Source organism: Echiichthys vipera (assembly GCF_963691815.1).
Source record: "Echiichthys vipera genome assembly, chromosome: 8".
NCBI classification, from domain to species: Eukaryota; Metazoa; Chordata; class Actinopteri; order Perciformes; family Trachinidae; genus Echiichthys; species Echiichthys vipera.
This window is the reverse complement of record NC_139833.1, coordinates 15594582-15620561: the sequence shown is the minus strand read 5'-3', so window position 1 is coordinate 15620561 and position 25980 is coordinate 15594582. Positions and strand designations below refer to the sequence as shown.

The window sequence follows — 25980 nt, the reverse complement described above, 5'->3', positions numbered from 1 at the left end:
TGGTATTACTTATAGAAATTAGGCTGTAGGACATATTTTTAGGGATAAAATAATATTCGGGCAGATACCGGAGACTAAATACAATTTATTTTTGTCAATAAAAATGTACTTGAAATGTTTGTAGTACGTAATGTATAAAATCAGGTCATTTTGTCTTATCCTTTTTCAATTTCCTTTACTGAATATTAAATCTGTACCAATAGCAAAATAGGAAATGGTGGAAAAGGGAACCAGATGAAATACAGTTTTTCAGCTTTTCCAGTAATTGCAATGTTGGTTGTGCAAACAGCCTGCGACTCAGCATCAGGAAGTTGTCCCTTCATGTTTTCTCAGATTTTCTCAGCACTCAATTGCACAAATTTCTTTCTACTTCTAGGAATATGGAGAACATCGACCCAGACAAGACCCCTGATTTTGTTTTTGAAACCATCAAGCTTTTGAATTTCTGTTTGGACCAGGTAAGGCCATTATAAACTGTACCTCAAACACAGATTTCAGTGATTTATGTCGAGGCTTGGCTCTACTGCATGCTCAGTATATCATGCATGCGGAGAGATTAAGCGTCCTTGTAGTAACTGTGCAGAAATCTCATACGTTAAAGAGACATTGGACCTATACAGAATGTGTTCTGTATATAATAAGAAACATCCTCACATAGAAGTAACAAAACTATTTTGGAGTGAAAAGAGAAGTGGGTATGTATTCAGTCTTCTATTCATTATACTGAATGTGTTGTATTTGTTGCACGTTAAAATAACATCTGTGCTGGAGATGAATTATAGATAAATGTGTCTCCAATATTTTTTTTAATTTGGTACAGCTAAAGAAGGGACAAGGGGAGCAGTCGTCCCTGCAGATGGTTGTGCAGCATGGACTCGTGTTGTGTGAAAGTTTGTTTGACCCTTATCAGACGTGGAGGAGACGCCTGGCAGGGTGAGTGTGTGCTGCTTCGCTCTGTGTGGGAGGTGGAATTTAGTCACATGAAGACCCAAAGAGTATCTTATGCATTTGACATCTTGCCCAACCTTTTGTGATGTGTAACACCCCCGTCTTGAGTCAAGCCTCATTAGCGCCAGCGGTGTTAATAGCATCCCCTGACTGACTAGGTGTGATGTGGTGATTCAAGGTTTTTGTGTGTCGCAGGGAGGAGGTGAGCTTGCTGGAGAGGAATAAGTATAAGTTTTCCCCGCTGGACTTGCCAGAAGAGCTGCCTGCTCTTTTCCATGGTGAGACACTCCCTTTTCCTCTGCTCTTTCACTCTGTCAGACCTCACATACCTCACAAGAATCAACTGCTACCACCAACTGTTACCAACAACTGTTATCACCACTGCCTAAACACAGCTTAGATCTTTCATTTTTGACTTGAAAATTGGTGACCTTTCGTTTTCTCCAAATCTCATTCTTTGCCATGTTTCTTAGGATGTAAAATAACCGGTGAACATCTAATTATCACATTTCAATTACCAGGGTTTGAGCATTTCTAATTATGGAAGCTCATTTGGTCAGCAAGTACTAATCTATAAGCCATGTGGGAAATCTCAGCCTGGGCAAGTTTCAGTATGTCCAAACTTTAGGAGGATTATACCATGATTGCATGCTTTAATTAAAAATGTTAAGAGCTAATTGTGTGATACCTAGCCAAGTAGTAAAGCTTGGGTTTTTCTTTTTGAAGTAACTCTGAATGCCAGACGTGGCATTGTCTGGGACGTTTTTTGCTGAGCCATTGTACAATGAACATTTGACTTCACCCTACTTTCACCCTATCTCGTATAGCTGTGACATCACTATCTCATGGAAGTCCTAATGGCTCGTTTAAAGACTAAAAAAAGACATGGAAATCTCACATTTTACAACATGGGGCCGTTAACGTTTTTCTGAATTGTTGTTAGGTGATAGCTGTTCTTCATAACACTGTTTCTTGGCTTGAATGCATGTTCACAGAAAGTCTCCAGGAAAGCGAGCGGATCCCAGAGCTCCTCACTCTCAGGTGTGTTCATCTCCAGGGCGCTGTCATCAGTGGAAAAAAGGTCTGTTTGCCGATCTGTCCTCTTCATCAGTGATTACTGTAAAACTATTACAAGTGCAAATTAAAACAGATTATTAAGTGACTTTGTCCATGTCTTTTCCAGAAGAATGGCCTTCTCTCCATTACCCCTCACTCTGTTGAGGACCTGTTCTCTGTTCTGCGTGCGTGGTGCTGCCGGACCTCCACTGAACCGAAGAGCACGGGCCTCCCACGGCTGACCCTGCAGTGCCTGATCGCAATGATCCACCTCCTGCACTCCAGCAGCCCTGCGGAGCGGCAGGTGGAGATTAGGACGATACTGGAGAGCTTCTTCCAGCTCCTCAACTGGAACCGTCCGCTCAGCAGTGAGCATAAAGAGAGGCAGAGCTGGGAGGACAGCCTGATCTCCCTCCAGATCCAAATGCTAAGTAAGAGCATATCCAATCTAGTGGAGTGTAAAGCATTCCTTATTTTTATATCTCTGAATCGGTTTGGAAGCTAAATAAATGATTTTACCCAGTGTAGTCAAGAGTCAACATCCTCCTTGTTGTCAATTCTAGCTGCTGTTCCAGAGATCCTGCAGTGCTCTGACAGACCAGTTCTGCAGGCTGTGTTCCTCAACAACAACTGCTTTGAACACATCCTCAGGCTCATTCAGAACAGCAAGGTCAGACCTCTGTCCAGCAAGATTGTCTGCTCTGTCATGCCACATCTGCTGTCTAACCTCTTTCTGTGAAGTATCACAAAAAATGTTTACGCTTCCAGCTTAATGAACACGCATCCCGCCGCAGCTGTACAGAGACCAGCATCAAACCTGTCTTTATGACAATGTCTAATCGTCGTGTGTGTGTGTGTGTGTGTGTGTGTGTGTGTGTGTGTGTGTGTGTGTGTGTGTGTGTGTGTGTGTGTGTGTGTGTGTGTGTGTGTGTGTGTGTGTGTGTGTGTGTGTGTGTGTGTGTGTGTGTGTGTGTGTGTGTGTGTGTGTGTGTGTGTGTGTGTGTGTGTGTGTGTGTGTGTGTGTGTGTGTGTGTGTGTGTGTGTGTGTGTGTGTGTGTGTGTGTGCGGCAGCTCTTTCAGAGCATCATGCGTAACCCGGAGCGTGGGGTTGTGTGTGACCTCACTTCATGTTTACTCACAGAGGTCGAAGTGGACCAGGTACTCTCCCCACTTGGTGTTGATGATATTGGTCTGTCAGCAGGAAACTCAGCCTTCTTCTCCACTTGTTAACCACTCTGAGCTGTTTAAACAGGAAGCTTTGGGCAGGAAGTCTGGCTTACACTCATTTGTAAATAAAGCAGGTAGCACAGCTAAATGTGTTAATTGTTGAGTGGAGTTCCCTTTTTTAATCAGTTGTTTTTGCCTGTGTTAAATGTGATTTACTGTTATTTTGGGCTACTTGAATCCAACTTGAAATACAAGACAGGACAAGCTGGCGTTAGCTTTGTGCATGTTGCAAAGTTAAGATTCAAATTATCACTTGGAGGATTCATCGTTACTTGTGTGGGGGTGTTGATTTATATCACGTTTGTAATTAGAGGCTGAATTCCCTGTTGACAACACAAGGCAAGAGGAGCATGCTGTGTGTTTTAGGGTGCATGAAATGCTTGTTTCATTTTTTTTTAAATGCATGTTTTTCCTTCTTTTCCTTATATTTTGCCTGTTCTACCGGTTGTGCTTGCGTGGAAGACCTGGCTCGTGTCCAGGTGTTTTCATGTTGCCTAATCCAGCAATAGTTGGGGATTGCCTCAGTCTTTTATTGGTGGTTGGCTTTGGTTTATGCATGCTGGGATCTATCAGTTATGAACAAAGAGGCGATTGTTTAGTGACTGGTACAGCAGTGCACTTACTTTGACCCATTCTGCTCCAGTAATTTGTGGTGAAAAAAAAGTGTTGTTCTTCCTCTCTTGCACTTTACAGATAATCACTTGGTTTATTTGGTTTTCCTTTTTGGTGATGTGCAGTTGGAACGTTTTGCTTGGTTTTGGTGTCAAGTCATGATGCACGTTTTTAGTTTTACAAACACAGTCATTATTTTTTTTATGTAGGTTTGGGAGAAAGGACCCGACAGTATTACAGTTCATGCCTTAGGAGTCCTCACAGCTATAATGAGCAACTCACCCTCTGCAAAGGTAAGGCCCTTGTGATCCTCAATGGTCAAATCATATATTCTTCATTATACTATGAATGACAGCAGAAATGAGAGGAAAGCTGTTTTCCGTTCATTTAGGAAGTCTCATTGTATTCCTTTCCAATGTATGGAAGTGTGCCAACTAGTTATCCCCTGTGGAGCAGCTTTCTCCAGCCTATTTCTGTCTCCTTCCCCCTTAGGAGGTTTTCAAGGAGAGGATTGGTTACTCCCAGCTGTTCGATGTGCTGAAGAGTCAAGGTCAACCCACCAAAAGGCTTCTGCAGGAGCTGATGAACATGGTGAAAGACACATTTCCTCATTATCCCCACTGAGTTCAGAGACAGCAGGAGTCAATTAGCTCTTGTTCCTATTTAAATTGTTGCCTGAAGTTATCAACCATGTGGCCATACCTTATCTTCATCCTCTGCCGTCACTGTTTTTGTCTCCAGGCAGTGGAGGGCAAGCATGCCCACGCCCATCACCTTGGTATTAGTAACGACCAGCCTTTGCTGCTGCTCCTGCAGTGGCTGCCTGACCTGTCGGGTCAGAGGGATCTTCAGCTGCTGGTGGCCCAGTGGCTTGCTACCGTCTGCGGTGGCTCCTTGTCCTGTCGCACCGTGGCTGTGGAGGCAGACATGGTGGGGGCTCTGCTGCAGGTGCTCTTACAGCCCCAGAGCCTGGACAGGCAGTGTGCAGACGCCCTGCTGGGCCTCCTGCAGGACCTGGGCTCCCTGTGTCTGAGACCAGAGGAGCTGAAGAGCCTGCTACGGATGCTCCGGGTGGATCAGGACAATGGCGCAGCGGTAGGGAGGGTGCATCCCTACTGCGCTCGTGTTATCCAAGTGCTCTCGGCCATGGCGGCCAGAGAAGGCCAGGACAGTGCCTTGCAGTACTTTGATCTTACGCCCCCCATGGCTGGTATTATGGTGCCCACTGTCCATCGCTGGCCAGGTAGTGGGTTTTCCTTTCACGCCTGGCTTTGCCTCAACATGGAGTTCTCCAACAACCGTAAAACTTCTGTCAACTCTGGCACAGGGGCTCAGCATGACATGGGAAGGGGACCACGCAGGAAGCAGCTCTACAGGTAAAGCGACTTATTTTGTGAGAAGTTGAATTGCTAACTTTTATATGTATATGGCTGTGTGTTTTTGACAGAATATGTATTCTTTTGTAAAGTTTCTTCACGGCAAGTGGAACTGGGCTGGAGGCCTTCTTCACCATGGAGGGAGTGCTGGTGGTGGCTGTTTGCACTAAGAAAGACTACATGGCTGTCGCGCTGCCAGAGCACCCACTGACTGACTCATGCTGGGTGAGTGTGGACGAACACATAGTACAGCTAGGATTTTGGCCAACATTTGTCCTCATTCAGCCTGTCCCAAATAAAAATAGATTTGATCAAGGACAAAATCACACGTCATTTGTCTAAGCAGCGTTGTCTGGGCCTGTAACCTTGGAGTGTAATTACTGTAAGAAATTAAAGAGCATTCCTCTTGAAGAGACAAGAAGTGAGAGAGCTCTATCAATATGATGAAATGAAAGCTGTCAAATGTGACTGTGAGACTGTGAGGCTCCAATACTCAATACAAAATTGTACCTTTTATAAGCTCTAAATAAGTATTTTTCAGTGTTATCACCAGTAAGAAGGTGTGTTCTTCAATTTCATCCTCATCACAGCATTCAGTGGCTATAGTCCACATCCCGGGCCGTCGCCCCTTTGGTCAAAACCTGGTTACCATCTATATCGATGGAGAGCCACGTAAAACTGCTCAGCTTCGCTTTCCATCTTTCAGTGAGGTAACTGAAAGTAGTATCTAATGTATTCATTGACATATTATTACTGAGTAGTTCTCCTCTACTAATCTAACTTCCCCTTTTTCCGTCTCTACATAAACCTGACTCCTGAAGGCTTTTACCTCCTGTTGCATCGGATCTGCAGGCAATCGGACCACTACCACCACCACCTCCCCCAACCTGCCCACGTCCACGTCCTCCAACACATCCTCGCCTGAGTTCGCCTTCCCCTCCCATGGCCCTTCCCTCAGCCGTTCCCAGTCCTTCCCAGCCACCTTTGCAGGAGGCCGCTGGGGGTCTTTGGGAAACTCCCCAGTGCACACCATCCCAGCAGGACTGCAGGACACAGAGTGGGGAACACCCACGTCTCTGGATGGGCTCCTGGGCACCGCCTTCATCTGCCACGAGGCTCTGCAGCAGACACAGACAAGAACTCTGCACGCTGCAGGTCAGTCACGCTCTGCTGAAACGCAAATGTTGTCGCAGTATTCACCTTCAACATTTTGTGTTTTCAGCATTTAGATCTTTCAGAAATTCACCAGACAATCAAATATACAGGAAACCAGTGACAAAGAAAATCACAGAATACTCAGAGGAGTCATTTTTTTTATGTGCATCAAGTAATGTTTGCATATTTTATGACCTACATTGGTTTTCTGCTCTGATCACAGGCCCCAATCACGTGTCTTTATTCAAAGCAGAGGGGGAGTTATCTGATCTCAACAGCAAGCTTCTGCTCTACTACACTCCACAGGTGACTTATTGAAACTCAGTAAAAAATATTTTATTACAATATTTTTATTATGCTGATAATAGTATAGAAGATGATAAACAACAGTAAAATATTCCTGTTGTGCATGTGTGCATATGTTTTCTACAGGCCTTTAAGAGCCATGTATGTCTGGACCTGTCGCCCAATCACCAATATGATGGCAGGCTGACAGGACACAGGGTAGTGAACTGGGACATCAAGGTTAGATATGAAACACTTTGAGCTGTTAGCTGTTATATATCCTTTTGTAAAATTCATACAATCTTATTAACTATCAAGTGAAATATCAGTCACAGCGTGTCTCTATGTTATCCGCTTATGACCTTCTGATCTTGGTTTTCCTTTTTTTATTTTTGTCGTCTTACTGCTTCCTTTTTTAGGCAGGTCCCCTTCATCTGATATGAATGAAATTAATGTGGAAGGTTGCATATTGTGTGTGTTTCCCCCCCCTGCAGGATGTTGTAAATGTCATAGGGGGTATAGGGGTCTTGCTGCCCTTGCTCGAGCAGGTATGTGAGGCTGAGCAGGTTAACAACGGCGGTCAAGAGATCTCAGACCTGTTGGGACCAGAGCTCACCTCCCCCAGAGGCCCCGCTGCTATGCTACTCCCACTGAACAAGTCTGCAGGTCAGGTTATGTGTAGCTCAGATATTCACAGTATTACTTGGATTATGTTCATTTTGTCATAAAAACTGAAAAACATTTTTTCCTTCACTTATCTGTCGTGAAAATAGAATTTCAAACATACATTTACAGTATTAGTTTTTTCCCTGCCCTGTGTGTTCGATGCAGTTGAGGGCTATCTGTGCTGTCGTTCCTAGATCTTTTTGTTCAGTTATAATCCTATGTGAAGTGCTAAATGCTATTCAAAGCCAGAAGACGTTTTGAATGGCTGTGAGTCAGAGTCTACAGACGGTGCATGTATGCTACACAGTCAGATAAGTCATACTATAATATACAATGGACAACCCCAGCAAAGATTATGAAATCAATGCTAACAGGTTAAATGTCAGAAGCAGCATATCATTCAAATTCATACCATTTGCTTGGAGAGTTGCAAATCAGTGGCCCAGTGCACTTTAGTCTGCATAAATGTGATAAACGGAACAGAAGTAGGACAAATACCCATACAGTGACTCATCTTGAGATATGATAGTGTCAATAAAGTGCTTGGCAATGCATAAAGAAGTCTGTGGGTTACACAGGAAGTCTTAAAAGTTGTTTTGCCCTATTTTTTTCCTCTCTCAGAGGGCAGACTAGAGAGAAACAGCATCGCCGCCTTCCTGCTGATGGTGAAAAACCTGATTCGTCATCACCCTGTCAATCAGGAGAGCCTGCTGCACTGCCACGGGCCGAGCACCATAGGAGCCATGCTCAGCAAAGTAAGTGCCCCCTACACCGCATTGGTTCGCTTTAGCAAGTGGGAACTAATTGCAAGAAGAAGTGATTAGCATCTGAAAGTGAATATTTGACCTTTTCCATTGTAGTACTGCTGTGTAATGAATGGCTATGGTGTTGAAACGGCAGTGGCTCTTAAAATGGGGGACATTTATGCAGAGTTTGCCAGATTGTCTGATCTGTCTGACGGAGAACAAAAGATATCAGTGATAACATTTGTTGTCAAAAAATGACACATTATATAAAAGACAGGGAAGCCACAATGAGATGTGATTCACTGCTGTTCTGAGTTCTTGGTGTAATATTTTGCTGATAAATGTTAGTTTCTAAAGTGTTTAGTGGGTCTCAAGAAAGCATATCTTGCCATCCTGTTAGCTTTTTGCAGCTAATAAATCTGTATACTAGGTACACAGTGATGAAAATGTGTTTGAGTCACATCAAAGACAAAGCTCTATTACTTTGTTATGGACCCAGTTTTTCAGATTTGTTGAGCCCTCTAAAGGTGCAGTCGACCTAATTCCGTACAGCGTCTGTAGTAGAAAGGATTTCTTCAGATTGGTGATAAGGTGTTCAGAAGTTTACATTGCTACACACTATTAATTTGAAGCTCTCATTTTTGCAGCCAATCAGGTGCTGTGTTGGTGCAGCACTGGCATGCTTTTTAACAGGAAGTGTTGAAATGTATGACGTTAAGGTGGAGCATCCTGTAAGGAAGCTATGTCCTAATAATCACATGAGGTTGCCATGTTTTACAGAAACACACATGCGATACACACTGAACACAAACATGTGTACTCTATATGCCTCTTCAGCCTCAAGTGCTACTAAACAAACTGCCCAAACTCCCTGTGCACAGCTAAATCAAAAATACATGAAAACACATTATACACAAACACCCCTCTGCGCTTCCTCTGCTGCAGGTTCCCGGCAGTATGATGGATATGAACGTTTTAATGGCTTGTCAGCTGCTGCTGGAGCAGGTTTTCAACGAGGGTAACAGCCTACTTCTACAGCAACTCTACCAGCACCTGCTCTTTGATTTCCGCATCTGGACTAAAAGCCATTTTGCCGTTTGTCTGGGTAAGGCACAAGCAGCACCTGTAAAGCACCTGTGAATCTTTTCATGTCTGCCAAAGCTGTTTGTGTCCCTTTTTATACATTTATATGCAAGACTGAAAGGACCAAGAGAAAGGTAAAAGCAGAGATAAAAATACATTGTTTAGAGATCAGGCTGTGGCAAGGATTAAAAGTGAATCCTCTCCTGAAGCTGCCATTCGGTACACTGTTTTGTAAATGAATGCACACTTGGTACAACCTTGGATATTGGTTTGACATTTCTAAATGTCAAACGGGAGGGAGGTAATCAAAGTATCCTTTTTCTTCTAAAGCCCATGTGCAGTACCTGGCGTCTGTGATAAGCAAAGGCAAGCAGCGCTTGAAGAGGAAGTACGGGGTCCAATATATTCTGGATACCATTCGCACATACTACAGGTGAACCTTTGACATACACAATGTGGTTTCAAAACACAGATGTCCACCACAATATAGATTGAGAATTGAGTGGTTTCAAAGTACGCCTAAACATCTATTCTATCTATTTTAATTGATTTTATCAGTTCACAAGATGATTTATTTCTTTACTTATATTTTTGGTCGTAGTGTTGAGAAAGATGGCAGCTCTCTATCTGATGAAAAGCAGACGATTCAAACCTCTCTGTTTGCCTTGCTGAAAGACTTTCTCAAGTCTCCTACACCAGAGGAGCTTCACAGTGTCCTCGCCTACATTCTGACTGTTGGAGAGGAGAAACAGGTAGTGCTCATATGTGGTATCTGTGTTTCTTTAGGGAGTTTCATTTTCTTATCATCTGACCTTTTCAGCGTGATATTTCACTGCCAATCCCTTCCAGAATGAACCCTCCCTGATCAACCACCTTTTACCACTTAAAACTTTACCCTGCTTATTCCATATTTATTGGTGTTTTATCCTCCTTCACCTCTTTCCTCTGTCCATATGATTCTCTCCTCTCTCACCAGGCGGTGAGGGCATTGGATGTGCTCTACGAACTATTGAGGAGCAGCCCTCCCCGTGAGCAGGTGCAGGCCGTGTTGCTGGAGTGGGGCGTGGAGCAGCTGTACTGCTTGCTACTCACTCCAAGCTTCGGAGACGAGGCCAGAGAGAGGGTCTTCAGGGTGAGAACAACTGACTTGACCTCTTACTTAAGCTTATCTTTTGATAGATTTTTACTGCAAACTCCCATGTGATATATTGTCAGAACTCTTACACGATTTCCTTTCGATGTTGCAGGTTTTATATAAAATCCTCAAAAGCGAGCGAGTGTCCGAGCGCAGCAAGCAGCGTATTAAGCTGAAGGATTTTGGATATCATGGCCTGGTTTGTTTCCTTGATGAAATTCCCGTAACCATGACCACCGTGCGATGTCTGTATGAGCAGGTCCTTGCTACAGGTAACGCCGAAGCAGCTCTGCGCTCTGGGGGGGTCTAGTGAGCTTGAAATGGATAAAAAGAGACATTTTTAAATGTTAAAGCACCTGAAAATGTATTTTAAAATCTTAAGTATTCCGCAATAACAGTCAAGAGTCAGAATTCAAGTTAGAGGTAAAGAGTTTAATGCTCATAAAGTAATTTGCTTCAGCAGGACTGCGTGTTCCCAGCATTTTTAGCAGACAGACAGCTGATTAAATAATAGGTTAAGGACTTTAAAATGAAATACAATTGTCTGCTGTCCCACAGAGGCGACCCCTAACTTTAGAGACCTCTTGGCTGTGGTCTGTCTGTCCCACCGAGCTGAGCTCACTGTCCGCCTAGACGTCTGCCGCAAGGTCAGTCTGCTCACATGGTTTATACTCTGCTAAAACTACCATAGTCAACTTTTGAGCGTGAGGTGTCATCTTTAGCATAATTATAATCTCTGTAATGAAAACAAGTTCTTCTGTCACATTACCCCAGCTCTTTCATCTGATCTACTCCAACGACGATTATGTGAAGCAGCTTGCTAGGCAGCCCGGATGGCAGGATGTTTTGACCAAGCTCTATGTGAAAGAGTTCTATGAGTCCCACGCTGCCAGCATTGCAGACTCCAGCAACCACAGCTCCTTCGAACCAAACTACCGGCCACCACTGCGTAAAGATCATGCTCTCGTCATAGAGGAAGCACACACAGACATCTTCGTGAGCTACCGCACCTCACCGGACATCGAGGACGAAGAGGAAGACGAAGTTGGCCAGCGGGACATCTCTGAGGGATTTTCTGATTTATCCCAATCGCCTCCAAGTGGAGGTGGAGGTCCACTTAAAAACTTCACCGGCTCCCTCCACTTTAAGTCGTTTGACTCAGTGGACCAGGGGAGCCACTCATCCTCTACCACCAACGCGGTTGATATCACCTTGTGTCGCCCCGACGAGGAGGGGAGAGACTACCAACCCCTTTCACCCTTTGGTACGCCGTTTGATTTGGAGCTAGGGGTTATGGGAGAGACTGGCACACACACTCCTAGAGGTAGTCTGACAAACACACCATCTCCTCTAGAGCACTGCAAACCCTTTCCACCTGCCAGACCCAGGAAGAGCTCAAGTCTGTCCAACGTGCTGGATGATACCAGCTATGGGACAGACCCTCCAACTGGAGACACAATCTCCAATACGTCCAACCCACAGGTTCGGCTGCTTCCTCAGCTCAGATATTACTGTTATATCAAATCTTTTTTTTCATTTATTGTGAGTGTGAGTGTTTAAAGTCTTAGATCTTTTATGTAAGTATTTGGTACTGAGTGTGGTTTGCATTACAGCAGACTCCAGAGGAGGAACTATGCAACCTGCTCACCAACATTGTCTTCTCTGTGCTGTGGAGCCGCAGTGTGACGGAGGTGGTGGAGGATGTGGTGTGGAGAGAGAGAGGACAGGTCTTTTCTGTTCTCACCAAACTGGGCTCCTCCTGCCAACTGGTCCGCCCTCCCGATGACATCAAACGCAGGTCCGTTACATTCACGCATTGACATGGCAGTGGAGCTGTCCTGCAATGCAAAAACAAGTTATACCACACCTTCAGCTGTGTCACCTTTTCTCTTAATATCCAGAAATGTTATTGTGTCACACTGGGGCGATGTCTTCATAGTGTGTTTGCCTCTCTGTGTGCTAGTCTGTTGGAGATGATGCTGGAGTCATCTCTGTCCGACCTCAGAGACGCCCAGGGAGTGTCCCTGCCTTTCTGTCCCAGTCTGGTTCGGCTCCTCAGGCTGCTGCAGGACTTCCTGTTTGCTGAGGGAACGGACAACCACACGCTGTGGAGTGAAAAGGTATATAACATATTCCACCTAAAACATACTGACCACTGATATATTCTGTTAGGGTTTGGGGTTATTTCTTGACTACCAATGACTCTCTTGATAAAGGTTGGTTGACTCAATACACAAGGGAGGGAGGAAGGAAGGAAATAAGCCTTTTTTTCGAGACAAGGCCTGATATTATACCTTACAACTATAAGAGAATATTGTCAATTAAACAAACCAAAACCAACTGATGGCTTCCAGGAGTATGGAATTAATACCAAGTTGTAGCCTAAATAATTCTTAAATTCACATTCACAAGTGACTGATTAAAAACAGGCTATGGTATACACGCACAAAATACATAAATCAAGTGTCTCAAAAGAGAGAACATTTTGCGTTCATGGTTCTTACCACTATAAAGCCTAGAAAGAAAAAAATATTATTTAAAGTTAGGATGCTGTATGGACATTTTGGAAAATGAACTATTATTCCCTATTTTATGCAGAGTTAGATGAGAGGAAACTTGTGTATGTGGATTAAATATGAAGCTACAGCCAGTCAAATTAGGTTCTGGTTGCCTGGCAACCTCTGGGCCTGCTCCCAGCCAAGCAATGGTCCAGCACATAAAAAATTTACATTTACATTTATGTCCCAGAGGGATATTTGTTTTTATAGCCAGTACACATAGCAACTCATAGGAACATAGAGATAGACAGTATATAAAATCATCATGAATGCATCCATCATCCCAGCTCACATCAGTGTCAGTGAGCATACTGTTCAGGGCTGCTATTGCAGAGGGGACAACACTCCTGCTGAAACAAGCTCTTCTAGATTGAGGAGTCCTGTTTCTGCGGCCAGATGAGAATAATGTGAAGTGGTGATCAATGTCATTTGCTATTGTGAGCGCGAGCTGTGTGATGACTCACAGGTTTAAATCATAGGTTCAAATGTGAGAGACTGGCAGTGGGGAAGCAGATTATTTGTTGGAGATGATTAACATGGGGGAGAAGTGAGGGAAACACTTCAGCAGGATGGCTTGGATTGTGTTTTTGGGTTGGATAGTGTTTTTGTACAGCAACACCAGGAGATGGAGGGCAACCGACAGCACGCTGAGTTTACATATGACACTATAAAGAAACTGACTCTCATTAACTACATTTCAGTTATTGTGCAAATTAAACAGAGGAGATATAACGTGTTAATTACTGAGCTAAAGAGTTGCTGTTTTGTTACCTTTGGACAGAACATACTAGCTTCCCCCTGTTTTAAGCTTTTATGCTAAGCTAAGCTAACTGGCTGCTAGTTTTAGCCTTATATTGGCCACACAGACATGAGAGTGGTATCAATCTTCTTAACCTAACTCCTGGCAAAGAAGCATATCTCAAAAACTGATGAAATATTCCTTTAACATGTTTAGTTGGGTCTTGAGAATAGCTTACATCAGTAAGACAGAAGCAGTCTGACCTCACCATCAGTGCAGTACTGACAGCAGGAGTTTACTACATACCAATGCAAGGCAGGCTGCATGTTTGCTTTCTATAAATACTCAACACCAGCGGAATATTACTGATGAATTACAAATATTCGATCCAGTCAGAGCAACGGTCTACTTCAATTTACTTGCCAAAAACAATGCAGCAGATTTCTGCCGTGAATGAGCTGGTGACACACACTGCGCAGAACAATTAAGGGTGTTGTCCTCCCACAACCGTTGTCATTTGACTATTGAATTATATAAAGAAGCTAAAATAATTTATGTTGAGGGTTTGAAATACAATTATTAAGATACAGAATGTATCTTTTAATGTTGGACTACATTGTCAGGATGCAATGATAGAATTGTGTTGGTTACAGTGGATTACTAAAGGAAATATGAACAATTATGTTTATCAAAGGCATCAGATGAGTCAACATTCGGCAAAGCGTAGGCTGGGTGTGGCTCTTGTCGGTTACTATGTTTAACATCAGGGGGAATGATTTACTGAAAGGTGGAGAGTCGCGTTTGGGTGTAGGTAGCATCTGAATCACCTCTTTAAATGAAGGTTAAGCTCTGTTTAATGTTTTGAATGGGTTTAGGTTGTCGTTGATGCTGCAAGGTGTGGAAACAGGTCTAGCCTTTTTGTCAAGTCCTTTGTTGACGGTTGTTGTTGCATTGCAGATCTTTGAGGGGGTGGTGAACCTGCTGGACAAGTTGCAGGCCTGGCATAGCACCCCCGGCAGCCCCGGTAACACCGAACTGAAGGAAATGGCTCAGATCGGCCTGCGTATCATCACCGGATATATCCAACAGCAGCACTCACAGGTCGGCTGCACCCACAACTTGTCATGTCTATCACCGAGCCAGCACGCCAACCAGAAATGCAAAAATGTTTCTCACCGTACATGTCTTTCACAACCCTAACACCTGTATGATTGAACTTCGCAGAACATAAATTTAAAGGGGTGTTCAGTATTTATTCAACTTGATAAGGGAACTCTGATAAAGCCAGTTTAGAAATACCAGGCCTTCTATGGGTCTCTTTTCAAAGACATTGCAGTCATTCCTCTTGGGGAGTGTTCTGTATGAAAGGGCATCTCCTCTCAGAGTTATGACTGCTGCTGCTCTCGCTGTAGGATTGTGGGATAAATGAACTGAACATAAGGCTTTACATCACATGCTGCTGATTGTGTTTGTCTCCAAAGTGGTACTTCCCCTTTAAGCCGTTTGTTTTTCACAGCATCATGTTTGAAATAAACCAACTTAATTGCTCCCTGACATTACAGCTGCAGGAAAATAAAAGAAGCCTGGAGCTACTTGCTACGGTTGAGTGAATAAGCAAATTAAAATAAAAGAAACATTAACCTAGCTATGTATTCTAGGGGTGAAATGTTTTTAAGTACTCGAGTATGGTACTTAAGTACAGTTGTCTGGCACTTTTATTTCAGTTTTATTCACTTTCATACTTCTACTCTACTACATTTTACAGGGAAGTATCTTACTTTTTAACTCTACTATATTCATCTGACAGCTGTAGTTACCAGGTTACTTTGCAGATGGAGACTTGTCATACCAAACACATCATCAGCTTATAAAATATGATGTTTTGTCATAGATCAAATTATCCAACATATACAAATATAGCTCTACCGAAACAAAATACATCAGTAAAATCCTGCTTGTAGAATAATGCATCAATATTAACCAGTGGTAGAAAGTAATTTACTCACGCAGTACAAATTTGAGGTAATTTTACTTTTTACTCCATTACATTTTTATTTCACAGCTTTAGTTATAGTTACTTTGCAAATTGATATTATTGATACTAAATATAAATCAACTCGTAAATTATGATGAATTAAAACGGATTAAGCTACCCAGCAGTATATAAAGTAATTAATATGTGTTCCACCTTTACCAGCTGCAATATTAAAGTGATGAACACATTGATGCATCAATGATTATAATCCCATTACACATTGTTCTCTAATGGGCCTTTCTGCATAATGAGTACTTTTACTTTTGGTACTTTTAGTGTATTTTGATGCTAATACTTTTGTAGTAAGATTTTGAATGTAGGACTTTTACAGAGTTTTTCATAAATGTGGTATTGTACTTCTTCCACCACTGGTATTCACAATTCAATAATATAATATATAATAATATAATATTTATCACATTTTCCTGTGTGAGGAAATTCTAGTTCTGAAATTTTACATTTTACTGATTAACTTTTACTTTGTATTGGAGTATTTTTACAATGTGGTTATGATACTCTTCCACCATGGATTAAGTCCTCCTTGACAAATATGTTCTCTCATGAGGGGTGTAGATCTGATAAACTTAAAACACCATTACAAACATATGTTTATTTATCACTGCCCCCTCTCCAGGTGTGTGTGATGGCCTACGTGAAGCTCCACAGCCTTCTCCAGACGGTTCTGTGTCTCAGCTGGGAGGAGGTGTGCTTCCTGCTGGGGCAGCTGGGCGCCCCCCTGTGGCCGGGAGGTGTAATTGACGACACCAACAGTGAACATGCAGAGACTTTCTCCCAGCTCGTGCCTATCGTGCGTACGCTGCTCGACCAGCATGCCGACCCTGTCACCCTCCAAAACTTACTCCCCAACCTGCCCGTCACCAACGGCAGCACCACCTTTGCCCAGGACCTGAAGGCTTACTGTCACACACTGGAGTGGCAGGGGTTTTACCAAAAGCAGGTCAGTGTTTTGGCTGTGAACTTAAAATAGATTCCATTTATCTTTTATTTAGGGAGTCTAGAGAACCTCCCCTCCTGTCTTTGGTATGACTAAGCAGGTATAATAAACCGTCCTCTCTGAGATACTGCTGGCTCTGTTCTTTGTCACATTAGTGTACATTCAAGATTTTTACAATCTTGCCTCCTGGTCTGAGCAGTAACCTCCTGGTGGGTGGCCGAGAAATCGAAACCAAATTTCAAAAACTGCTATCACAAGTGTAGAAAGTAGAAAAAACAAACCTAAACTCCTTTAACGTGCTCTCTAGCTGACCCACATTATTTTAAGCAGAGATCAGTTTATGCTCAAACTTGAGGCAGATGCCAGACATGCTCACCACAAGCTGAAGAGTTGGATTTATCATGGCTGTGTGTGACAGTACATGTTCATAAATCTGTTTTGTTTAGATTACTCTTGTATACAAATCCTGCAATACATTAACCAGAGTGGCATAACTTTGGCTGCCATGACAGTTTTGAAACTTGGCCCAGGCTGACTTCTCAAGCATATATGCCAGTGTGTATGTGTTTGCAGTTTAGCCTTTGTATCGGGTATATCTATACGTTTCTGTATGTTTAAACAACTTCATCTTTTGAGTATGAAGTGGTGAGGCAGTGAGATGAGCTTAAACAGTGCAGTAGTTGTAAAAAAATAAATAATCTCCTAATAGAATAAATAGATAAGGGGGAACTGTTAAAGAAATGGGGAAGTGTATTTCCAGTCCTGTCTCTCAATTGTACCATGAGTTGATGGGGATCATCCTGTTTTATATATTTGACATAACAGATAGAATTCCTCCTTTAGGAATTGTGTTAGTTATTATATCATATTTTTAAAAAAAGGTGAAATTATTGCCTATGGAAATTTTCAAAGCGGGAGCTTATCATCCTTATCAAGTTATATCAGTGTATTATATAAGTTATACATAGTTACAGTACTTGGTTAAATATAATAATTAAACAAAGATGTGAAAAAGTAAAATATTTTACATTTCAGAGAAAATAAAATGGTAAACATGGAAACAACAAGTCAAACAAATTCAAACAATCTAGCTAGTGCATATGACGTTTTTAATGAGTGACAGGTGGATGGATTATATTTAAGAGGTATAAGATGATGTGTATTGAGTCATGGATTTGATAGTCACTGGTTCAGGACCTGGATGGCCATAGGGGAGAAACTCTTCCTCATCTTCTCTGTTTTGGCGTCGAGGCAGTGATAGCTCCTTGTCCTCATTAGGGAGAAGAGTCTGTTGTTGATGCGATGGAGGTCTCTCAACCATCGTCCTATACCTACTGGGGTGTAAATGTAAATGGCTGAGAGTTAACATCTGATGGGTGCATTCTGCTGTCCACCTGTAGGTTCAGCCCACCATGGAGCAGTATGAGCTGGACACGTTTGGGAGGAGCCATGACATCATGTCCAATTTCTGGAATTCATGTTTTGATGACCTGATGAGTACAGCCTTTAGACGGGACAAAGAGAGATCAGACAGCAAGTCCAAGTTTCAGGTTATAAAACTAACAAGCTTCATGTAACACAAACACATCTCTTATAACCGCTTGCTGAGGGTTAAATCTTTTCACATTTGTTGACTGTTGCATATGTTTGTGTGAAAGCAGGAAGTGATCGTGGACCCCTACCTGAAGCGAGTCCGAAGTGAGAACAACCGGTACCTCAGTTGGCAGAAGCAGAGCTCCAGCCAGCAGGGGGTGGTGTGGAAGCACTGGAAAGCTCTTCGCAGGCTTTTGACCAGTGAGAGAGGAGCATGGGCCAACAAGTATGACAGCCTCGGACTTTAAATCAGTATTTTTTTTAATCTCTCTGATCAAGAATTACATGTAATTCAGTATGAGGGGACAACGTTGATCACCATCTATACTGTATTTTGCTGATCCTTGCTGCCCAGAATGTGCTAAATAGTTGTTTTTCCTTTGCTTTATTTTGCCAGAGTTCAACCAGAGGTGAAATTGAAATTGTCCAATGCAGAGACTTATTCAAAGATGCGTCTCAAACTTGTGCCCAACCACAACTATGATCCCCACAGTGAGGCCAGTGCCCTGAGGGACAACATGGGTATGTCACTGCGTATAAACATATGAACTTATCTCTTTTGTCATGTAAGCAATACATACAGTAAAGTTGCACTAAAGGTGTTGTTCTTTTTCATTTGTAATCCCCAGGAGCTGACAGCCCTCGCAGCTCTGAACCCCTCCCACTGGCTGTCGCAAAGGAAGCAAAAGTGAGCGACATGGAGGATGATCAGTTAGGAGACGAAGACCTCGTCTTTTTGGATAACAAGTGAGTCTCCATTTCGCATAATTCCCATTTGTACGAGTGCCTGCAGCTTACAGCGTGTCAAAGTTCTCCACGCGCCAAAAAAGAGTCGCTTCATGTTTACTGGGCTCATCAGTTTTGAACGGGCCTAAAAAATAAATGAAAAGTCAGTGAATAATACTGTATGTGCCATTAAATGCTAATTTACAGTGCAGAAAATGTAAATGTTTAACTTTTTCCCACGCTTTCAGGGTGGAAGGAGAAGATGAGAGCCAGAAAGAAAAACTGGTTCTCTCTGAAGACTGTGAGCTCATCACCATTGTGGCGGTTGTTCCGGGTCGTCTGGAGGTTACCACGCACCATCTGTACTTCTATGATGGCAGCAGTGACAAAGAAGAAACAGAAGAAGGTGAGATAATATGACCATGATCATCGCACCTATCTTTTAAATTTTTTTTTTACTGTTCTTCAAAGCATCCTTACAGAAGTCAGTAATATCTGTGTCTTTAGGAATCGGGTTTGATTTCAAGAGACCTCTGTCTCAACTCAGAGAAGTTCATTTGAGGCGCTACAACCTGCGACGATCAGCACTGGAGCTGTTCTTCATAGACCAGGCTCATTACTTCATCAACTTCAGGAAGAAGGTGACGTGCAGATCAAATTTGACTCCTTCTGATCTATAATTAGACGGAAATAGATGTTTTAAAATTCTTTGTGTGCACTCTCAGGTACGAAACAAGGTGTACTCTAGGATCCTGGGGCTGCGGCCTCCCAACCTGTTTTACTTTGGCTCTCGCTCTCCCCAAGAGCTACTGAAGGCCTCTGGGCTTACACAGGTAATTATCTACTTCAGTTCCTCTATGAAGTGTTCCTATGATCTGCATTTTTCTTATTGTGTTCTGATATGTTGAACAGAAATGGGTCTGCAGAGAAATCTCAAATTTCGAGTACTTGATGCAATTAAACACCATTTCTGGACGCACTTACAACGACCTGTCGCAGTATCCTGTGGTTAGTACACTCTTTTCTATTTCTATCCTTTTGTTAGAAAAGAAGGTGAATTTAAAGTATGAGGAGCATCATGTTGGAGTTGTGTTTTTTGTTTCTCTTCAGTTCCCCTGGATCCTGTGTGACTATACCTCTCCCACTCTGGACCTGGAGGACCCATCGGTTTTCAGAGACTTGTCCAAACCCATAGGTGTGGTCAACCCCCGCCATGCACAGAATGTCAGAGAAAAGTAAGCGGTCATATAAAAATTGGAGTTTCAGGTTCATACTTGTATTTTGGGTTTCTACTAAAACATGTTTACATGCTTTAGTGTTCAAAAAACACATTCTTTTTCTCAGACTGGCTGTCTGAAAATACCCGTGTTCACTCTCCGTCTGAAACGCTCTCTTTTGCACCTGTCTCTTTAAGACCCCTTCCTAAAAAGCATAGTCTGAGCTGATCCAGGCCTGGGTATAAATTTATATATATATATATATTTATTTTTATTTTTTTGAATCTTTTTTTACTTTTGTACATATCGTATTACTTTTACTAGGATGCCCACAACTTCAGGCAAAGGAACTGCCAATGAAAACTAGCCTCTCAGCTAACTCGGGTACATGTACATTTATTTGAATTTTGATTAATGTACTATTATTATTATCCATCCATCATCAACCGCTGATCACTTTCGGGGTCGCGGGGGGGGGGGGCTGGAGCCGATCCCAGCTGACATTAGGTGCGGGATCGGTACACCCTGGACAGGACGCCAGTCCATCACAGGGCACACAGAGACACAAACAGAGACAGACAACCATTCACACCTAACATATGCATGTCTTTGGACTGTGGGAGGAAGCAGGAGAACCCGGAGAAAACCCACGCAGACACAGGTAGAACATGCCACCCCCACACAGAAGGACCCCAGCCGGGATTCAAACCAGGAACTCTCTTGCTGTGAGGCGACAGTGCTAACCATCACACCCCTGTGCCGCCCATTATTATTATTATTATTATATAGCGCCTCAACTTGCTTTATGATAAAACAAAGACATGAAAATCTCACTTTTTACAATGTAGAACCATTTAAAAGGGTTGCAGATCGATAGCCAACCGAGGATGCATCATTTTTCAGATAAGTAATTCTTTCAAACCACCAGTCTGGAGCTTGAATCAATGAGTATGTTTTCTTTTTGTCACTAGATATGAGAGCTTTGAGGACTCAACAGGCACCATCGACAAATTCCACTATGGCACACACTACTCTAATGCAGCAGGAGTCATGCACTACATGATCCGCATGGAGCCGTTTACAACTCTGCATATCCAGCTGCAGAGCGGCAGGTAAGGATGCTGACTAGTGCATTATATTTCATGAAATGTCTCGCTATTCTGCTGTCTCATGTTGGTACATGTTGTTATTTTTTAGGTTTGACTGTGCAGACAGACAGTTCCACGCGGTGGCAGCAGCCTGGCAGGCTCGCATGGAGAGTCCAGCCGACGTCAAAGAGCTCATCCCAGAGTTCTTCTACTTCCCAGAATTCCTCGAGAACATAAACGGTGAGGAAGCAAATGCTTAATTTGTGGTGAGATGTTGATCTACAAATATTTGTTTAATGAAAGAACCTAATGCATCGCAGCTGCATTGTTTGTTGTAGGCTTCGACCTGGGACGTTTGCAGATATCTCAGGACCCAGTGGCAGATGTTCTGCTGCCTCGCTGGGCCACATCAAGAGAAGACTTCATTAAGCAGCACAGGAAAGCCCTGGTGAGTCTACACAAACAGTCTTAAAACATAGACTGCCTGTCAGTCGTGCATTTGTTTTCAATTATTCAAAATGACAACTTGTATCATAAACATCTAGGAAAGTGAGCATGTGTCCAGTCACCTCCATGAGTGGATTGACCTGATCTTTGGTTACAAGCAGAGAGGTGACGAGGCAGTGGAGGCCCTTAATGTCTTTTACTACTGCACTTATGAGGGTAAGGCCAGAGTGAACAATCTTTCTTTAATAGTGATCCATGGAACCTGCTAATGTTGGGGAAAAATAATTCCAACAGTATTATCTTATGCTCCTGGAGTCCCATATTTCCCTTCAGTCTTACACATAACCAGTGTTTTTCTTTGTTCTTGTATGAGACTCAATCTTGCTCCTTGTTTGGCGCTCCTGCAGGTGCAGTAGATCTGGATGCAATAGCCAACGAGACGGAGCGCAAGGCCTTGGAAGGCATCATCAGCAACTTTGGACAGACTCCCTGTCAGCTCCTTAAGGTACAACTCCCAAACTATTTCACAGCCTTGATTATCAACAAAATGCTGAAAAGTTCTGTTTAAAAAATGCAAGTTATATATATCATTTCTATCTCGAACCAGGAGCCTCATCCTCCTCGTATGTCAGCGGAGAACGCAGCTAGGCGGCAGGCCCGCCTGGACACGCTGCCCCCAAATATCTTTGAGCAGCTTGACAAACTCCGGCCATTTGTGGAGGTGGGTCCTGTCATGATCTTGTTATTAATCTAAATGAATAACTCATATTGTGTTGGTGTGCATGTCTGTATTCACATTTGTGTTTGTGTCTGCCTCAGGTGGTAAGCGATGGCCTTCCTCTGGTCCAGGCAGTGGTACCAAAGAGCCAGAATCACTCCTTCATCATCCAGGGCTCGGACATACTGGTAAGGATCAGTTGGACATTTTGTTAACAACAGGAACACGTTCATATTTATAATAGTTGAGGTTTAGCATTTTTGTATCGTGGCAATTTTCCTCTACAGGTGACTGTGAGCTCAAATGGACTGATAGGGACACACAGCTGGCTGCCATTCGACAAAAACATCGCCAACTACTTTACCTTCACCAAGGACCCCACCGTCACTAATACCAAGTGAGTGCCCCCAGAAAACAAGAATGTGAAGCTCATATTCAAGTTTTTGTAGTTTACATAACAATTCAACATTTAAAGTGACTGTTGAGAGATGGTTTGAAGTGGGGTTGTATGTGGAATTTATCCATAGTCACTGTATACCCGACAGTAGATGGCAGTCAGCACGGCCCCAGTTTTGGAGATGCAGGCACTGCTGTTTTAATTTTTTTTAGCCACCTAAAAACGGCACACATTCAGTTTTTTTGTTAGTTTTGTTGGTTTCTAATCCTTTAAAACGCCAAAGTCACACAATAACACAAACAAACTAACCAATGGAGGCAGCAGTAGACCAGCAACCCTTGTGTTCTGTGAGGTAAAATTGGAGTCTGGGGGTTTTGACGAGAGCTTGTTTAGTTGCTACTTTTCCAAACGGGGCGGCGTGCTGACCGCCATGTATGTAAATAATACACTGGCTCTGCATTCAACCCCACTTCACAAAATCTGAACAATACCTTTAAATAAATGTTCATCAATATATCCTGCATATCTAAAAAGGCCGTAACAAGCTTCTCAATATTTTAAAAAAAATACGATACTTTTTTTTCCATTTTTCGTTTATTTTTCTCCTGAGAAATCCCAATCAAGTTGGTGAAAAGTCGCTCACTTCACGTCATTTCAAAAGATGTATAAAACTTTCCTGACCGCTGAATGGAAGTGTAACATCTGCCTGATTATCTGTCTTTGTCTGTGATGCTTTAAAGCCTGTTTTATTTCATTGAAAATTTGGTTTAATGGATCTTATTCTAAACTGCCCTTAAACATGGATCACATGAATACAAAGTAAATCAGGATAAGAACCATCTGAACACTGGATTTCATGCAGGTTGTAATTTGTGGATGCTGTGACACTTTAATGTACTGATTATAAATCTCTTCCACATTTAGACCACAGCTCACTCTCACTTCTTGTTTCTAACTTTGATCTTTCCAACCCCGCTTTGCGCTGCAGAACGCAGCGGTTCTTGAGCGGACCTTTCTCTCCCGGGGTGGAGATCAGCGCCCAGGTGCTGGTGGTGTCCAATGATGGCCGCCTGCTGTTCAGTGGAGGACACTGGGACTGCAGTCTCCGCGTCACCCAGCTCGGGAAGGGCAAGCTGGTGGGCAGGATCTGTCGGCACATTGGTGAGCTCTCATTGACGTGTGTCTAATTTATATACAGTACATGCTTTGTTTTGATTTTCCATATTTATTTGTATTTGTATGTGTTCCACAAAGACGTTGTTACTTGCTTGGCTCTGGATCTCTGTGGCATCTACCTCATCTCTGGTTCAAGGGACACATCCTGTATAGTGTGGCAGGTTCTACAGCAGGTAACCATCTTCAAATGTGTCTGTCTTCAACTAGACTCACTCAAATCCTTGCACACATGTGCATGATTATAAGCTGCAATCAAAGTCATGGCCTTTTTTGTCCTTCAGGGTGGCTTCTCCAGCGGCCTGTCTCCTCGGCCGGTGCAGATTCTCTGCGGACATGACCAGGAGGTCACCTGTGTGGCCATCAGCACTGAACTGGACATGGCTGTCTCAGGGTCAAAGGTTAGCGATATCACCTTTTGTGAGCAGTTATAAGCTTGATACAAAGCAAGGAATATGCACAATAAGTAACAAATAAAATGTGTCAACAGAAAGTAAAAGGTTCAGAGTGCTTAGAGGTTCAGACAAGTAGGAGAAAGGTCCAACTGCAACTCTTTTTCTTCAGTATTAATCAATTATTAAAATATTTGCAAGGTGATTTTCTGTTGATCGACTTATAGATGAATCGGTTTATCTTCTCAGCTCTGTCATAAACTATTATTTCAGAAGACATTTTTTTCTCTCTCTCTCTCTCTCTTTCTCTCTCACTCTCTCTATCTCTCTATCTCTCTCTTATGTGTGAAAAATGCTGTTCAACGTAAATAACCACACTATGCGTGAAAACACTACTTGGATGTTCTCCAAGCAAACTGTGATGCTTTGCTCATTAGAAGTGAGAATATAATCTGTATGAGCCACAGGAAACAACCCAAAAACACACACTTTATAGGACAGATGTTGCCATCTCAGCCAGCGGTTATTCAAACCTGGAAAGCGTTTGAGTAACGTAACCAAGCAAGGGCAACCACCGTTTTTCAGCTGACTCTCATTTTAAGTTGCTGTTTTTTAAAAATGTGCTTCTAAATGGAAACACTGGTTAAATCAGAGGACATACAGGGAACATACAAACCCATTATGCCTAGCTGTAGTTTTAGGGGTTTTGCATTGATCTATTAAGACTCTCTGTTACCAAATGTAACAACATGACAGGTTCCCAAGACTCCAATAAACTGGCTTCTTGCGAGTCCATATGGTTTTGGTTTGCACTGTGAAACTGAAGAAAACATACAATGCACATAAAGTAGAGAACGGTTTCCATCACATCTTAACGAACCCTCCCTTGATGTTGACTGTGTGTCAGGATGGGACCGTGATAGTGCACACCATCCGTAGAGGACAGTTCCTGCGAACACTGCGGCCTCCTGGTGATAGCTGTGTACCTGCCCAAATCTCTGAGCTCCAGGTGGGCATGGAGGGCCATATTGTAGTGCAGACATCACTTGAGGAACGCTCTAATAGAAAGGTAATTTAATACATACACATGCACATACAAATACACACTCGAACAAGTTCCTCAACATGCTAACACCATCACCAAAATTCTGCTTTCTCCTACAGGGAAAGTACTCCATTCATGTTTACTCAGTAAACTGCTGTCTGCTGTCCTCCATCACCATGGAGGAGCCGGTGACTGCTCTCCACCTGGTGTCTGAACACATCATCCTGGGGACCGCGGAGGGCAGCCTCCACATAAGAGATTTATGCAGGTAAAAGCATTGAAAAAATTGTTTAAATAATGCTGCCAACTTGCAGCATGTACTGTGTAGTGACTTTAACTTTCAACTTTCTTCTCTGTTTGACAGCCTGGATGTTTCGGTAATGCCTCTGGCCTTGAAGGTTCCTGTGAGGAGTGTGTCTGTCACCAAAGAGTGCAGCCACATCCTAGTGGGGCTAGAGGATGGGAAGTTAATTGTGGTGGGGGCAGGGAAGCCAGAGGAGGTGAGAAGCAGGACATCAAGTGATTGTGAGATGAGAGAATGGAGTGGAGGTGTATTTTAGGAGTGTGTGAGGAGGAAGGGGGGCTCAGTGATGCTAAGTGCTTGTTGA

At 42.9% G+C, this 25980-nt stretch overlaps 1 protein-coding gene across 3 annotated transcripts in view; it reads left to right on the top strand.

Annotated features, from left to right (window-relative positions):
* nbeal2 (neurobeachin-like 2) overlaps nucleotides 1-25980 on the top strand; it is a 35413-nt gene that overhangs the window by 8099 nt on the left and 1334 nt on the right. Inside the window, exons 4-54 of one of the 3 annotated variants that reach the window (XM_083918411.1) lie at nucleotides 377-458; nucleotides 821-933; nucleotides 1144-1226; nucleotides 1944-2029; nucleotides 2132-2435; nucleotides 2568-2674; nucleotides 3076-3162; nucleotides 4053-4136; nucleotides 4336-4434; nucleotides 4585-5219; nucleotides 5312-5444; nucleotides 5810-5929; nucleotides 6041-6374; nucleotides 6598-6680; nucleotides 6807-6899; nucleotides 7154-7325; nucleotides 7947-8080; nucleotides 9017-9176; nucleotides 9485-9587; nucleotides 9756-9906; nucleotides 10131-10286; nucleotides 10402-10561; nucleotides 10848-10936; nucleotides 11064-11771; nucleotides 11903-12087; nucleotides 12253-12409; nucleotides 14544-14687; nucleotides 16256-16579; nucleotides 17977-18126; nucleotides 18238-18395; nucleotides 18567-18691; nucleotides 18799-18916; nucleotides 19144-19301; nucleotides 19403-19536; nucleotides 19621-19728; nucleotides 19808-19903; nucleotides 20006-20130; nucleotides 21084-21224; nucleotides 21310-21440; nucleotides 21539-21648; nucleotides 21746-21863; nucleotides 22055-22152; nucleotides 22255-22368; nucleotides 22467-22553; nucleotides 22653-22762; nucleotides 23751-23923; nucleotides 24017-24111; nucleotides 24220-24336; nucleotides 25235-25396; nucleotides 25492-25640; nucleotides 25737-25872. In XM_083918411.1, coding sequence (XP_083774537.1) covers nucleotides 377-458; nucleotides 821-933; nucleotides 1144-1226; nucleotides 1944-2029; nucleotides 2132-2435; nucleotides 2568-2674; nucleotides 3076-3162; nucleotides 4053-4136; nucleotides 4336-4434; nucleotides 4585-5219; nucleotides 5312-5444; nucleotides 5810-5929; nucleotides 6041-6374; nucleotides 6598-6680; nucleotides 6807-6899; nucleotides 7154-7325; nucleotides 7947-8080; nucleotides 9017-9176; nucleotides 9485-9587; nucleotides 9756-9906; nucleotides 10131-10286; nucleotides 10402-10561; nucleotides 10848-10936; nucleotides 11064-11771; nucleotides 11903-12087; nucleotides 12253-12409; nucleotides 14544-14687; nucleotides 16256-16579; nucleotides 17977-18126; nucleotides 18238-18395; nucleotides 18567-18691; nucleotides 18799-18916; nucleotides 19144-19301; nucleotides 19403-19536; nucleotides 19621-19728; nucleotides 19808-19903; nucleotides 20006-20130; nucleotides 21084-21224; nucleotides 21310-21440; nucleotides 21539-21648; nucleotides 21746-21863; nucleotides 22055-22152; nucleotides 22255-22368; nucleotides 22467-22553; nucleotides 22653-22762; nucleotides 23751-23923; nucleotides 24017-24111; nucleotides 24220-24336; nucleotides 25235-25396; nucleotides 25492-25640; nucleotides 25737-25872 — 7999 coding nt within the window. The remainder of the gene's footprint in view (nucleotides 1-376; nucleotides 459-820; nucleotides 934-1143; nucleotides 1227-1943; nucleotides 2030-2131; nucleotides 2436-2567; nucleotides 2675-3075; nucleotides 3163-4052; nucleotides 4137-4335; nucleotides 4435-4584; nucleotides 5220-5311; nucleotides 5445-5809; nucleotides 5930-6040; nucleotides 6375-6597; nucleotides 6681-6806; nucleotides 6900-7153; nucleotides 7326-7946; nucleotides 8081-9016; nucleotides 9177-9484; nucleotides 9588-9755; nucleotides 9907-10130; nucleotides 10287-10401; nucleotides 10562-10847; nucleotides 10937-11063; nucleotides 11772-11902; nucleotides 12088-12252; nucleotides 12410-14543; nucleotides 14688-16255; nucleotides 16580-17976; nucleotides 18127-18237; nucleotides 18396-18566; nucleotides 18692-18798; nucleotides 18917-19143; nucleotides 19302-19402; nucleotides 19537-19620; nucleotides 19729-19807; nucleotides 19904-20005; nucleotides 20131-21083; nucleotides 21225-21309; nucleotides 21441-21538; nucleotides 21649-21745; nucleotides 21864-22054; nucleotides 22153-22254; nucleotides 22369-22466; nucleotides 22554-22652; nucleotides 22763-23750; nucleotides 23924-24016; nucleotides 24112-24219; nucleotides 24337-25234; nucleotides 25397-25491; nucleotides 25641-25736; nucleotides 25873-25980) is intronic. The other 2 variants (XM_083918412.1, XM_083918413.1) reach the window with 2 other exon arrangements.